This window comes from Barbatula barbatula, assembly GCF_947034865.1.
Source record: "Barbatula barbatula genome assembly, chromosome: 20".
NCBI classification, from domain to species: domain Eukaryota; kingdom Metazoa; phylum Chordata; class Actinopteri; order Cypriniformes; family Nemacheilidae; genus Barbatula; species Barbatula barbatula.
Window position 1 is genome coordinate 9,781,707 of NC_136783.1, and position 16,340 is coordinate 9,798,046.

Below are 16,340 nucleotides of genomic sequence, written 5' to 3' on the forward strand. Positions count from 1 at the left end.
AAAACAAAGTATTTATGTCTTAAAAACATGTTATGGTATAATAAGCACAAAAGGCTGGGTCTCACTCTATTGCTCAGGCTGTAGTGCAGTGTCTATTCACAGGCGCGACCCCACCACTGATCCGCACAGGGGGTTTGATCTGCTCCGTTTCCGACCTGGACCGGTTCACCCCTCCTTAGACGACCTGGTAGTCCCAGGCTACCCCAGGAGCACCATATCGATACCGAACTTAGTGCGGACACCCGATCGAAATAGTCCACTGCAACCCAGAACCCCTGAGTTCAAACGATTCACCAGCCTCAGACTCCCAGTAGCTTAGATTACAGGCACGCGCCACTGCACCCGGCAAGAGCTTGGGAGCTAAATGTACTTTTTGCAGTTTTTGTTAAAGTATTTGAGAGTTTCAAGCAATTTAACACTCAAAAGTGCTGTTTTAGTGAATACTTGTATTGTTGTGAGGTACAAAACAGTTCTCGTGCCCTCTTACATAAGCAGACTTAGCATCCAAGGTCTAAGAACAAACAATTAAAAAACATCAAATGTGTGTGTGTATATAAGCTTCATTAAAATCAAAGTATTTATGTCTTAAAAACATGTTTTGGTATAATAAGCACAAAAGGCTGGGTCTCACTCTATCGCTCAGGCTGTAGTGCAGTGTCTATTCACAGGCGCGACCCCACCACTGATCCGCACAGGGGGTTTGATCTGCTCCGTTTCCGACCTGGACCGGTTCACCCCTCCTTAGACGACCTGGTAGTCCTAGGCTACCCCAGGAGCACCATATCGATACCGAACTTGGTGCGGACACCCGATCGACATAGTCCACTGCAGCCCAGAACCCCTGAGTTCAAACGATTCACCAGCCTCAGACTCCCAGTAGCTTAGATTACAGGCACGCGCCACTGCACCCGGCAAGAGCTTGGGAGCTAAATGTACTTTTTGCAGTTTTTGTTAAAGTATTTGAGAGTTTCAAGCAATTTAACACTCAAAAGTGCTGTTTTAGTGAATACTTGTATTGTTGTGAGGTACAAAACAGTTCTCGTGCCCTCTTACATAAGCAGACTTAGCATCCAAGGTCTAAGAACAAACAATTAAAAAACATCAAATGTGTGTGTGTATATAAGCTTCATTAAAATCAAAGTATTTATGTCTTAAAAACATGTTTTGGTATAATAAGCACAAAAGGCTGGGTCTCACTCTATCGCTCAGGCTGTAGTGCAGTGTCTATTCACAGGCGCGACCCCACCACTGATCGGCACAGGGGGTTTGATCTGCTCCGTTTCCGACCTGGACCGGTTCACCCCTCCTTAGACGACCTGGTAGTCCCAGGCTACCCCAGGAGCACCATATCGATACCGAACTTAGTGCGGACACCCGATCGACATAGTCCACTGCAGCCCAGAACCCCTGAGTTCAAACGATTCACCAGCCTCAGACTCCCAGTAGCTCGGATTACAGGCGCGCGCCACTGCAACCGGCAAGAGCTTGGGAGCTAAATGAACTTTTTGCAGTTTTTGTTAAAGTATTTGAGAGTTTAAAGCAATTTAACACTCAAAAGGGCTGTTTTAGTGAATACTTGTATTGTTGTGAGGTACAAAACAGTTCTCCTGCCCTCTTACATAAGCAGACTTAGCATTTAAGGTCTAAAACAAACAATAAAAAAACATCAAATGTGTGTGTGTATATAAGCTTCATTAAAAACAAAGTATTTATGTCTTAAAAACATGTTTTGGTATAATAAGCACAAAAGGCTGGGTCTCACTCTATTGCTCAGGCTGTAGTGCAGTGTCTATTCACAGGCGCGACCCCACCACTGATCCACACAGGGGGTTTGATCTGCTCCGTTTCCGACCTGGACCGGTTCACCCCTCCTTAGACGACCTGGTAGTCCCAGGCTACCCCAGGAGCACAATATCGATACCGAACTTAGTGCAGACACCCGATCGACATAGTCCACTGCAGCCCAGAACCCCTGTGTTCAAACGACTCACCAGCCTCAGACTCCCAGTAGCTTGGATTACAGGCGCGCGCCACTGCACCCGGCAAGAGCTTGGGAGCTAAATTAACGTTTTGCAGTTTTTGTTAAAGTATTTGAGAGTTTACAGCAATTTAACACTCAAAAGTGCTGTTTTAGTGAATACTTGTATTGTTGTGAGGTACAAAACAGTTCTCGTGCCCTCTTACATAAGCAGACTTAGCATTTAAGGTCTAAAAACAAACAATAAAAAAACATCAAATGTGTGTGTGTATATAAGCTTCATTAAAAACAAAGTATTTATGTCTTAAAAACATGTTTTGGTATAATAAGCACAAAAGGCTGGGTCTCACTCTATTGCTCAGGCTGTAGTGCAGTGTCTATTCACAGGTGCGACCCCACCAGTGATCGGCACAGGGGGTTTGATCTGCTCCGTTTCCGACCTGGACCGGTTCACCCCTCCTTAGACGACCTGGTAGTCCCAGGCTACCCCAGGAGCACCATATCGATACCGAACTTAGTGCAGACACCCGATCGACATAGTCCACTGCAGCCCAGAACCCCTGAGTTCAAACGATTCACCAGCCTCAGACTCCCAGTAGCTTAGATTACAGGCACGCGCCACTGCACCCGGCAAGAGCTTGGGAGCTAAATGTACTTTTTGCAGTTTTTGTTAAAGTATTTGAGAGTTTCAAGCAATTTAACACTCAAAAGTGCTGTTTTAGTGAATACTTGTATTGTTGTGAGGTACAAAACAGTTCTCGTGCCCTCTTACATAAGCAGACTTAGCATCCAAGGTCTAAGAACAAACAATTAAAAAACATCAAATGTGTGTGTGTATATAAGCTTCATTAAAATCAAAGTATTTATGTCTTAAAAACATGTTTTGGTATAATAAGCACAAAAGGCTGGGTCTCACTCTATCGCTCAGGCTGTAGTGCAGTGTCTATTCACAGGCGCGACCCCACCACTGATCGGCACAGGGGGTTTGATCTGCTCCGTTTCCGACCTGGACCGGTTCACCCCTCCTTAGACGACCTGGTAGTCCCAGGCTACCCCAGGAGCACCATATCGATACCGAACTTAGTGCGGACACCCGATCGACATAGTCCACTGCAGCCCAGAACCCCTGAGTTCAAACGATTCACCAGCCTCAGACTCCCAGTAGCTCGGATTACAGGCGCGCGCCACTGCAACCGGCAAGAGCTTGGGAGCTAAATGAACTTTTTGCAGTTTTTGTTAAAGTATTTGAGAGTTTAAAGCAATTTAACACTCAAAAGGGCTGTTTTAGTGAATACTTGTATTGTTGTGAGGTACAAAACAGTTCTCCTGCCCTCTTACATAAGCAGACTTAGCATTTAAGGTCTAAAACAAACAATAAAAAAACATCAAATGTGTGTGTGTATATAAGCTTCATTAAAAACAAAGTATTTATGTCTTAAAAACATGTTTTGGTATAATAAGCACAAAAGGCTGGGTCTCACTCTATTGCTCAGGCTGTAGTGCAGTGTCTATTCACAGGCGCGACCCCACCACTGATCCACACAGGGGGTTTGATCTGCTCCATTTCCGACCTGGACCGGTTCACCCCTCCTTAGACGACCTGGTAGTCCCAGGCTACCCCAGGAGCACAATATCGATACCGAACTTAGTGCAGACACCCGATCGACATAGTCCACTGCAGCCCAGAACCCCTGAGTTCAAACGACTCACCAGCCTCAGACTCCCAGTAGCTTGGATTACAGGCGCGCGCCACTGCACCCGGCAAGAGCTTGGGAGCTAAATTAACGTTTTGCAGTTTTTGTTAAAGTATTTGAGAGTTTACAGCAATTTAACACTCAAAAGTGCTGTTTTAGTGAATACTTGTATTGTTGTGAGGTACAAAACAGTTCTCGTGCCCTCTTACATAAGCAGACTTAGCATTTAAGGTCTAAAAACAAACAATAAAAAAACATCAAATGTGTGTGTGTATATAAGCTTCATTAAAAACAAAGTATTTATGTCTTAAAAACATGTTTTGGTATAATAAGCACAAAAGGCTGGGTCTCACTCTATTGCTCAGGCTGTAGTGCAGTGTCTATTCACAGGTGCGACCCCACCAGTGATCGGCACAGGGGGTTTGATCTGCTCCGTTTCCGACCTGGACCGGTTCACCCCTCCTTAGACGACCTGGTAGTCCCAGGCTACCCCAGGAGCACCATATCGATACCGAACTTAGTGCAGACACCCGATCGACATAGTCCACTGCAGCCCAGAACCCCTGAGTTCAAACGATTCGTTAAAGTATTTGAGAGTTTAAAGCAATTTAACGCTCAAAAGTGCTCTTTTAGTGAATAATTAAATAATTTTTTTTTAAACTTTACTGTGTGTATGGGCACAAGACACTGCTTTATGGGATTGTCGCGTTACTCCGCATCAAATGTGGAAAAATTTTTAAAATTATATTGGATTCTTATGTGTTCTATTGCCTTGTCGCGTCTGCTGTAGACATTGTTCGGCTCATTGTAATAAACTAATAGTTTTTTGGGTATTGTAGATGTTTTCCAAGTGAACACTTGGGTAGATGGGTGATTCCAGTTTATGTAAATGTGTGAACAAAAATCACAGAATATATAGTGTGAGAAAGTTGATATACAAAGAGAAAAAAACATAATGGGATTGAACTTTATTGAGGATCACACATCAGAAAATCTCAGTCTGCTGCCTTGTAGTGGTTTAACAGCGAATGGTAAATCCAGTGCATAGCAACCAAGACCCTCCCATGCATTATTGTGTTTATATTGATTTGCAGTATTATAAGACTTGTTTACATTGGACCACTTTTTCCATGGGCATGCCACACACAGGGGTCGGGGTACACTGTCCACCTATAAGGGGAAAAGAGAAATATTTAAGAGTAAAATATATTACCCCACTACATACATTTAAAATATATATATAATAGTCAAAATTACCTTCTCCTTGAGTCCTGAAAAAGAAAAACATTGGAAAAGCAAAGAGTATCAGTGAAAAAATCTAAAAACCCATTACATAAAGTTCTGTCATTTAGAGGCGTAGTTCGCCCCTTTTACAAATGCGATTTATAATGTTCTGTGATTAAAATAATCTTTGGGTCAAAGAAAAAAATGCACTTACGTGATTTCCTGATTTTCCAGCAGGCACCTGTAGGTGGCGATCTCCTTCTCCAGGCGGCTCTTGATGTCCAGCAGTGCAGCATATTCATTGCCCTGTTGCTCAATGCCAGTGCGCACCTGACACAGTTCTGTTTCCAGTATGTTGATATGCTTCTGGAGTTCGGCTAACATCGCACCGTACCGAGCCTCTGTGTCTGCCAGTGAACACTGCAGTGCTCCTTTCTGTGTTGATGAAGAGAACTCAATAACCCAACATCAATCCCCTTATAATCATATCCCCTTTCATTCTCAAATCTTTCAACATTTCCTATATGTCTCTCATCTTACCTTGTTGATTTGAGACTGTAGTTCGATCTCCAGGCACTGCAACGTGCGTCGCAAATCTGAAATCTGTGACCTGGAGGTTTCCATGCACTCTGTGTTGCTGGCCACATCTTTGCACAGTTCTGCTGTCTTTTTAAGAGAATCAGAAGCACAAAATTTAGATGCCACATCTAGTCATAATGTGATGTTTGACTGTAATATTCAGGGAAATGAAACATACGATGGGTTTAAAAATAAAGTATTCTTGGAATCTAATTGAAAAAGCTTGACCAATCTCACCTTCTCTCTGAACCAGCACTCATGCTTCTTGCGGTGTTTGTCTATAATGGACTCATAATGACAACGTATTTCTTCCAAAACTTGTTTCAGGTCTTGGTGTGGAGCAGCATCCACTTCAACACACACTGTCTGTGATAACTGACAAATCAGTGCCTCCACATCCTGTAACCACACAAGTTGAACTCAAATCTTTGACCAACACAACGGCTTGTGATTTAAAACAAATATTTTAAACAGCAAACCTCCTGGTGTTTCTTTTTCAAGAATGCAAGTTCTTCCTCCATAAGGCAGATCTGAGCCTCCAGGTCGGTTTTTGAAAGGCATGTCTTTTCCAGTATGCAACGCAGATTAGCAATGTCTACCTCCACACACTGACGCATGGCTGACTCGTGGTCAAATCTAAACGTTGGAGAGGTCAGATGGGGAACATCCATCAATGTTTAAATCACCATGTCAAAAATGATCCAGCGCTGTCTCAATGGATATATTTAAAGGGTTAGTTCACCTAAACATGAAAGTCGGTCATGATTTACTCACTCTCATCTCATTTCAAACCTTTTAAAAGAAGATATTTTGAAGGAAGTTAGTAACCAAACAGCGCTGGCACCTGTTCACATCTATTGTATAGACACAAAACCAATGCAAGCCAATGGGTGCCAGTAACCAACATTCTTCAAAATATCTTCTTTTATTTTCTACGGAAGAAAAAGAAAGTCAAACAGATTTGAAATGACATGAGATGGAATATATCATGACAGAATTTTCATTTCTGGGTGAACTATCAAAGGGTAATCTCATTATTGTAAGGGAACTCACTTTATTCTGAAATCATCAGCAGCCAGTTTAGCATTGTCGATCTGCAGGATGATGTTGGCATTTTTGATGGTAGCCTCGCGTATCTATAATTTGAAAACATTAGTATAAAATATAGTATAGATTTAATAAAGTATATATATATAATATAGATTTGATATAACTGTGACAATGAATGGACTTGATACATAGATTTAGAAACATTCATACACACAACAAAGCAATTCCAGTTTTGTTCATTCTGACTTCTATGTTGCTTTTGTCTTTATCAAACCACCTTTCATCAAACTCAGGACATAAATGTGCAATATTCTCATACATTCGAACATTATTTTTGTTTTGTAGTGAATTGAATTGTTTTGTATTTGCAGTGATTTTGCCATCTGTTTTGCTGTTTGTTAGAATTGTACCTTTTCTTGCAGACAGTGGATGGTGTTCAAGTAGCAGCTGTAGTCCCTCTGACAGATGGGCATTTTCTTTTCATAGTAGTCCCAGATCATCTTCTCCAGATTGGCATTGGAAGTCTCCAGAGATCGCACCTTCTCCAGGTAGCAAGCCAGACGGTCATTCAGGTTCTGCATGGTGACCTTCTCAGACTTCTGGAGGTAGTCATAATCCTTTTCATGGCATCCACCTGCCATGATTCTTGAACCAAATCCAACATGGCATGCACCAATTTTAAATGGCAGGCACGGAGAGCAAGTAATTGGATGGTAAGTACAGGTGGAGATGCGGGTGGTTCCTCCACAGCCATACACACTGTGTGCTTTCGTACCACAACGGTGAGGGATTTTTATGGACTTTGAGGTCACGGAGCAGGGCGCAGGGTGGGTCTTGGGGCAGGTGTCAAGGCAGGTTATGGAGGAGGTCTTTTTGCAGGGCTCCGGGCAGGTCTTCACACAGGTCTCAGGGTAAGTCTTCACGCAGGGGTCAGAGCAGGTCTTCACACAGGTGTCAAGGCAGGTTATGGAGCAGGTCTTCACACAGGTCTCAGGATTGGTCTTCATGCAAGTGTCAGGGTAGGTTTTCATGCAGCTCTCAGGGTAGGCCTTCACACAGGTGTCAGGGTAAGTCTTCACGCAGGGGTCAGAGCACGTCTTTACACACGTGTCAGGACCGGTCCTCACACAGGTCTCGGAGATGGACTTGGGGAAGGATGAGCAGACAGAAAACGACATGGTCGATGGATTCAGAGATCAAATGAACCAAGAGAAGTACTGCTGGAGTTGTCCTAAAGACGATGTTGACTTTGAGCCCAGTTCAGTTTTCTTATAGTAGGACCTGAAGAGGCGGTCCTACAATTTGAAGTCAGGAGGAGGAGTGTGTGAGCATACCAGACCCTGCTGCCACCAACAGCAGTGTTGACACTCGAAAACTCATGTTCAGTTAACACCCTAGTGAGAAAGCTACAAAGGAATGTCTATTTGTGTGTATTGGTATGCATTCCTCCAATGTCTAACTAGACAACTAGCAAAAATGTATGAGTAAGATTTAGGAATTCAGACTCTTTAATGACAGCTTAAAGTGGGGTTTGATATCATGTGCATGGCATGTGACAGTCATTAAAAAAATCCATATTCATTAATTTCACACTTTTCAAAAGATTGATAAATGTATACACATACACTGTAAGACCTAACATTGTACTTATCAAGTAATGATAAATTAAAAATCTTAATTCATTCAACTTGTTTATATTCAAACATATAAAAAGTGCAATGAACTTCAATTGATTCAGTTATTAAAGAAAAGCGGTTACAAAAAAATTCTAAAGCTTTCAAATCATTTTAGTACTATTGATGTTGTTTACAATTACATGCTTTCCTTTCTGTGAATTCACCATTCAGGTGATTTATGTTAGATTTGGTAAACATGGACCCTATTTAGGTGTCAAACATGCATATTTATGTGTATTTCATTCAATGACAGAGTCGGTCATGAATTCCTTCAATAAATTAAATCTGCATAAGCATAAGGTTCATCTAATATACAAGTTTTGGGAGACTCAACTCAAAGTACTTGGGTTTTCACTGTAGAAACATACACACATTTTCGTTTCTGATTGAAAGATGATAGGATAGCGTGTAACATGTATGACAGCACAATAAAACATTTTACATACAAAAAATATCCTGTTTCTATACGCACACTGTTGCTAACCTATGTAACTTAATAAATACATAAAGATGATTTTCATGTTATTTTGTATTTTTTTGTATTTATAAAGTCCTGAATACTAACATTAATAGTGCTTTCACTTTAACACCTAGACCAGAGAATAAAAAGGTAGCAATGTGAAACTAAGATAAAAGGATACATTTCAAAAAGACTTCACTTGGTATCACAAAGAGAATTTAATCATTATTAGCTGGTGAGTGTAGCTGCTTTACCTTTATTACAGCATTCAAACTTTAATTCTTGTACTTAAAATAAGACGTAAGGTTATGTGTCAGAATAATAATACGGCGTACCTTTGTGTGTTCACCTTTTAAAACAGCTATTTAATTAATAATTAGTTGTCATCTACCTAATTACACCAATGTTTTCAGGCTGGCCACACCCATGTTTTTTGAGTTTTTCTATTGTCAGGTGTCCTTATGTACAATGTACTGTATGTTATACTGTTTATATGAACAAACTCTCTGAATGTAATGTGAAAAAATAACAGATGAATAAAGATAAAAAAGTCGTTAAGAAGTATAGCTGTACAATATATAGAAATTGATGAAATATTGCAAATGTACATACTGTGAATATTCCAATACTGTGTTAAAACAGAATGATTTTAATGTTTCACTAATTTATGTTCAGTCAAAGTTTCAGGACAGCATTTTATCCGGACAGCATGGGCCTGTAATGTAAATGTTGGTTGTGAAAGGTTCATGTGTGTGTGCCACATGATCAAAACGCCATGTTATTCTCATAGCAAATTCATCTTAGAAGCAGTTCAAATGACATTGTCAGATTTGTTTTAATGTAACTTGGCAGTTTACTTCCCGAAGTTGTGATGCATTAACAGAAGTATTAGAAAACATACACTTTTAAGAAAAAGTGCTAGATGATGCAGTGGGTCAATCATTTCAGTCTGAATGATTCCATAAAAAATTATAAAACATAATGTGCACTCTTAGGTGTAAAGGTGTAGTTTTTAAAAGGGTACCCCTTTTTATGATGGTAGTATTCTGATAGATTTGGATAATATGCTTTTCTCTAAGTTAAATTATTAAGATTGTGTCAGTGTGGTTACAAAGTTTTACAGTCTGATACTGGAGGAAACAACACAAAGGAATATTTAAACGTGCGTGTCAACCTGATATGTTCACTCTTCAATCATTTGATGATTAAAGACTAATTTATTGCTAAATAAAAGACTGCCTGACACCATCACTTAATAGGGCAATTGTGTCATTTAATAGGGCAATTGTGTCATTTCATGTGAATGTGAAAAATCTATAATTTGAATTTAAAGGCTGTGCATGTGAGTAACACACTCACACAAATCTGTTGTTAAAGTTATTGCCTTTAAAGTCAAACCTGACTGGCTAAAATATGAACCTTATATGAAGCAAATGGAAAACGTTCAAACGTGTTATTGTATTTGTGAAGACATTTTGTGAAACCGGTACATACGCACATAATATATATCGGCCTATGTATAGGCCTAAATACTGTAAAAAAGAATGCACTCTCAAAAAAGGGTGCTTAAAGTCACCATGCTACCAAACGGGAAAATTCGAAGTGTTTTACACTACACATTATTATAAATGATGTATCTGTACACACTATTCTTTCTTTTTATTCATATGCACTTGTAAAATTTAATCAAAACGTTAAGCTCCTTTGCCCCTCTGAACAACAACTCTTCACCACATGACGTCAGCAGCAAATAAAGAGGTAGGACTAAACGTACTGTCCAATGGCCAGGCATTTTTAGCCTTCCCCTTCAAGTCCAACTTACAACAAACTTCAAAAAAGGGAAGGGTGAAATAGACCCCAGACCTACATTATTTTCTAATTTCACTCAGATACATGTCACGATATGGAAAAGAGGTCAATTGTAACGTCCGTTTCATGACTTCAAAAAATTCTTTGATGCCATAGAAGGTTCCAATTCAGAACCTTTAACATCTGGAGAACATTTCTGTTTCAGAAAAGTTTCATTGTGGCGAAAAAAAGGTTCTTCAGATTATAAAAAATCAAGAAAGAGAAGGTTCTTTAAAGAACCTTTGACTGACTTGTTCTTTGTGGGCACCTTTAAGCACCTTTATTAGTGTTTGTGTAAGACCTTGTCAATGTTGTATAAAAAACGTATTGTTTTTTTAACATGTAATATAAACAATTATCAAAACATTTAAGTTGTTTTTTGATTGTCCAATAAGTTAAATGTATCAGATGTAAATTAAATTTGTATGTTTTATTGTGTCGTAGTAGAGAGCAGTTAAAGGGGTCTTCGTCTGTTGTGAAACAAATGGTTGTGGTAAAAAGGTTATGTTGATTTTTTCGGTGATGCTATTAGCAGTGTTTATACCTCGTGCTCTTGCCGGGTGCAGTGGCGCGCGCCTGTAATCCAAGCTACTGGGAGTCTGAGGCTGGTGAATCGTTTGAGTTCAGGGGTTCTGGGCTGCAGTGGACTATGTCGATCGGGTGTCCGCACTAAGTTCGGTATCGATATGGTGCTCCTGGGGGAGCCCGGGACCACCAGGTCGTCTAAGGAGGGGTGAACCGGTCCAGGTCGGAAACGGAGCAGGTCAAAACCCCCGTGCCGATCAGTAGAGGGATCGCGCCTGTGAATAGACACTGCAGTACAGCCTGAGCAATACAGCGAGACCCAATCTTTTGGGTTTATACATAACGGAGACACGGTAGGATTGGACATTTAGTAAAATATTCGACTATATATTCGAGATATTATCACCTTAAAGCAATCGTAGTTTTTGCATTGTCTTGTTTACAGTTGTAAAAATATTTTTAAATTGTTGTGCCCTTCTGCGGTTTCATTGGTGTTTTATCGCCTCCTCTGGAAAGCATTTGACATTTCTGTGTAAATGTCTGGCCGAAAGGAGCCCAGATTATTTTTTCCAAACATAAACCCTTTTGGATTTTTTTCTTATAAGGCCTACATAATATTATAAAGGCAAATATGCGTTATGAAATAAAATGAATAAAAAATTAAACCTGAGTATGTTTTTATACTGGTTTAACGTTATTTTATCCTGATAGTAATCAATAATGAAACTGGCTACATATCTTTCAGTTTTTGACATTAATCTTAGTAATGCGTGTAGTCATAAGTGCACTCTACTCAAGCTTGTGCCCATTTTGAAGCATGAAGTGTGAAATCTGAACTTTATTCACAGAAAAAAATAAGATAAGATTGATAAATATCAAAGAAACAGAAGTGAAATACTGGTATTGAACTTTATTGAGGATTACACATTAAGAATCTCTCAGCCAGCCCAGCAGGCCCATATTGGCTTAATGGGGAAATAAATCCACTATGATTCTGTGGTTTTATCTGACTTCTTTACATGTGAATACTGTATCCGCAGGTGTTGTGCACACATAGGTTGAAGTACATGTCCCTCCTGAGGATGAGAAACGTAGATATTTAATAAATAACACACAACACCACCCTCACAGAAAAGGTGCTTTAGTTACCTTGAACTGGAAACCTAGAACAGGAAAAAGATGTAATAGATTAGGGTTTGTTTACATGTTTGCATGACAAAAGACCAATATCATTGTGATGCTGGGAAAAGATGAACTTACTTAATGTCCTGATTTTCCAGCAGGCACCTGTAGGTGGCGATCTCCTTCTCCAGGCGGCTCTTGATGTCCAGCAGTGCAGCATAGGCTTGGCCCTGTTGTTCAATGCCATTGCGCACCTGACACAGTTCTGTTTCCAGTATGTTGATATGCTTCTGGAATTCAGCTAACATCGCACTGTACCGAGCCTCTGTGTCTGCCAGTGAACACTCCAATGCAGATTTCTATGTCAATTAACAGAAGAGGTGAAAAAATACATTTATTATTGCAATAATTCATAGACACTGAGCTGGAAGTTCAAAATACTTGAATGTGACGAACGGTTTAGTTTGACTGCCACCTAGTGGACGATTAAAGATTACTGTCATTTTATATTTGGGTCAGATTATGTTTAATGAAACAAAAACCATCCATAATCTATTCCTTTTTCCTTCTCCCACCTTCCACATTTCCAGTTTTCCACCCATCTTACCTTGTTGATTTGAGACTGTAGCTCGATCTCTAGGCACTGCAGTGTGCGTCGCAAATCTGCAACCTTTGACCTGGAGGTTTCCATGCACTCTGTGTTGCTGGCCACATCTTTGCACAGAGAACACAAAACATCATAATTTAAAGAACTATGTATGATCATTTATTGTAAGGAGAGTTCATCCTATTTCTTATAATTTATCTTTATGTAATTTTAAACCAGTATGGTTTTCTTTCTTCTAAAGGACATAAAAGAACGTATTTTAAAGAGTGTTGGAAACCAAGCAACACTGCCCCCCATTGACAAAGATTGTATGGCACAAAACCAGAGTCATTTCTCAAAAAATCTTCTTTTGTGTTCCATAGAAGAAAGGTTTTGAACAACATATGGTTAAAACATTATGTAAGAATTTGTGTTTTATGTGGTTTATTGTTTTGTGAGATTAAGCAAATTAGTATGGCAAATTCGTTTTAAAAAGCAAAGGACACAAAGACAAATCTCACCTTCTCTTTGAACCAGCATTCGTGTTCCTCGCGATGTTTACCAATAATAGCCTCATAATGACAACGGATTTTTTCTAAAACTTTGTTCAGGTCTTGCTGTGGAGCAGCATCCACTTCCACACACACAGTGCCGGTCAGCTGACACATCAATGCTGCTACATTCTGTAAGCACACAATGTTATGTTACAGAATAATATAATTATAAGGTATTTCACTGAAACAAATATTCACAATTGTTTTATTTGTATACATAAGCCAAAAGTTTTTTAAATAAAGATTTTTAGAATTGCAGAGTGATCTGTTATATTGTTACAAGGCCTTGTATAACTTTCGTATTTGTGCTCACCGTTCTTGTGATAATTTTGACCCCACGGGTTGAGATCTTGCGTGAAGCCCCAGATCAAGGGAGATTATCACTGGTCTTGTATGTCTTCTATTTTCTAATAATTGTTCCCACAGTTGATTTCTTCACAACAAGCTGTTTACCTATTGCAGAAAATTACAGGCCTCTCATCTTTTTAAGTGGGAGAACTTGCACAATTGGTGGCTGACTAAATACTTTTTTGCCCCACTGTATAACCAGGGGTGTCATGCACCCAAGGGGGCACAGTGTGCACAACACACAAAAACATGTCCTATACGCACAAATACATTTAAAGCTATATTGTAGAGATTGTCTATTAAGCGTATTCAAAACATTGCACAAATCATTGCAAGAATTAAATTTAAAACACTATCTGATTGAATAAAAAAGTACAATTTTAAGGTAAATGCATCAGTTGTGTTTTGTATATCTATATACAATTTTGTACTATAGTAGTTAAAGAGTAATTGTTTGCATAAATGAACATAGAGCACACAAAAAAATGAAACTGACTATAATACAGATTTATTTTCCATTACGAAATTCCTTCCATATAAAATATATAATGCAATATATTACAACATTAATTAAAGTGCATCTTAATATTTGAAAAGTGTAAATTCCTTATGTATTATATATTATTTTAACTAATATACTACTCTATTTATTTCCAAATCCATATTAAATTATTTAATATATTATTGATGGTTTATTTAGTGGAAAATATATTTTCTTAAAAAACATTGTCAGTCGTCGCACCCTGAAATTGAACTGTAACATAAAATGTATTTATTTTTTATGATGCTACCTGTATGCCAATTGCCAAGAGGTGTGTTTGACTGCGCAGACTAAACCAACTCATCGAAAGAGCCATTTGAAAGCAGTCTGTTCTCACAGTTTTGACACACTGGGATCGGTCTGGGCCACTTTTAAGTCAAAAACCTAGTTCATGGGTCCAGTTGTCTCACCCCGTTTGGTCGCGTGGTCTAAACGAAAGTCGGTGACAAATGCTATGAAGGTAAATCAGTAGCAAAATTTGAGAACATGTAGATTTTAATTTGTGAACTTGTAAAGCAAGTAGGCCTATTTGTACCTGTAGCCTACACTCACAGCCCCAATGTGAAAACTTGTAAAATAAAAAGCTGAAGTTGAATGTTGAGATTTGCACTCGTGGACAAAACTCACAAATCTGTCTTCTGAATTAGAAGTTGCAGAAAAATTTGTTGCAAAACTAACTTGTGTGCACTAGAAAGCTCAGAAGCGAGAGGAGTGGCATTTGATGACATCATGCGTCTGAGCCGCACCGCCCCCTAATGGCAGGAAAATCATAATTAAAGGATCTAGCAAATAATAGTTTAAAAAATGTTTAAATAATACTGTTTTCAACTTAAGAGAAACCATCACACTTATGTTTACTATCATACTATTCCATGAATTATACTATCTTGATAACATTCCTTAATGTATTTTAATGACATCACTTGATATACTATCGATACTCCGTTGTGGTTTGATTTAAAATATAATGCCAGGCTGATTACAATGCCACCATTAACAGTATTGGGTTGTGGATCAATGTGGGTTTATCGATATTTAGTGTACAATTATTTACTCATGTGGTAATTACTAGCCTCAGGATAATGCATCCAGTCGGTTGTTACAGAATAAATCCCTCCAGTGTGATACAAGAACTGATTCTAATCATGCAAATATGAGAGCCTTACACAATGACAGATTATTTAATATTGATCATTACAATCAGCGAACCTGCTTCAGCTAAATTATATTGTTAATTAGGTTGCTAGTTTATACATCACCCTTTAACAGATTCAAGATCTTTTTGTCATATTTACCTGAAATTATATTTTGCAGATGGGGTACAAAAGCAATAAAATATATAATAAAGGACAAACTAAGAACAGAGATATACTACAGTAAATGTAAAAGAGAATAAAATAGAAACGTTATTTTTCTGAAAAAAAGTAGCATTTTAGTAAAGGAAAATGTATTTAATTGAAAAAACTCCTTTCATTGTGATTTTCCTGCCATTAGGGGAAGGCGTGGCTCAGTCGTATGATGTCAAGACAAAAAGTACTCACATGAATTGATTGCTATAGTGATGACACCATTCTTCACTTTAACTTTAAACGCAGGTTTGGACCTTAAAAAGTGCCCTTACCTACACGAAAAGTGCGGGGGACAGAACCTTTTTTATCTAAAAGTGGGGGGTATTCCCGCACATGGTGCAACGCCTATTTAGCGCAGGTGCGTGACTTAAGTCTTAAAAAACAAGTGCTTATGTACATTTATACATTTTTATTTTGTAATGCAGGTTTATTTGGTGCCCCTAAAGTCTTGGTGACCCTGGGCCCCAATTGCCCATATGGTTAATCCGCCACTGCATGGTTGTCTGTTGGCTATCGTTATTTAATTTTCACTCTAAAAGTCTTAAAATACACATATATAGATCAAGTAAGTCAACATGAAAAGGATTGGTTGCAGAATCTGCACCTCTTCTTTGGCCAACATTCATTGCATAAAACCAGGGTGGAAACCTGGCTACATTATAACACAAGATCATCTTGCATTCATCCTTTGCTGGGCCGCTTTAAAAATGGGGACATAAATGAACAGTATACCCACTTCTCCAGGCACCACTACACCACAAGTTTTAAGGTCACTTTGAGTCATGATCACATATTTGGTTGCCAAC

General features: G+C 38.9%; 2 protein-coding genes across 2 annotated transcripts; both read right to left on the reverse strand.

Annotated features, from left to right (window-relative positions):
* Nucleotides 1-4,768: 4,768 nt before the first annotated feature.
* Nucleotides 4,769-7,703, reverse strand: LOC306909759 (keratin, type I cytoskeletal 19-like; the record flags this gene model as incomplete). Its single annotated transcript, XM_079483791.1, has 8 exons — nucleotides 4,769-4,842; nucleotides 4,930-4,943; nucleotides 5,111-5,331; nucleotides 5,437-5,562; nucleotides 5,713-5,874; nucleotides 5,955-6,111; nucleotides 6,529-6,611; nucleotides 6,936-7,703. 8 exons carry the CDS (start codon nucleotides 7,701-7,703, stop codon nucleotides 4,769-4,771), a joined length of 1,605 nt encoding a protein of 534 aa, XP_079339917.1.
* Nucleotides 7,704-12,049: 4,346 nt separating this feature from the next.
* On the reverse strand, nucleotides 12,050-16,318 carry LOC306909760 (keratin, type I cytoskeletal 19-like; the record flags this gene model as incomplete). Its single annotated transcript, XM_079483792.1, has 5 exons — nucleotides 12,050-12,110; nucleotides 12,295-12,515; nucleotides 12,764-12,889; nucleotides 13,264-13,425; nucleotides 16,271-16,318. The coding sequence occupies 5 exons, from the start codon at nucleotides 16,316-16,318 to the stop codon at nucleotides 12,050-12,052; spliced, it is 618 nt and encodes a 205-aa protein (XP_079339918.1).
* Between the last annotated feature and the right edge of the window lie 22 nt (nucleotides 16,319-16,340).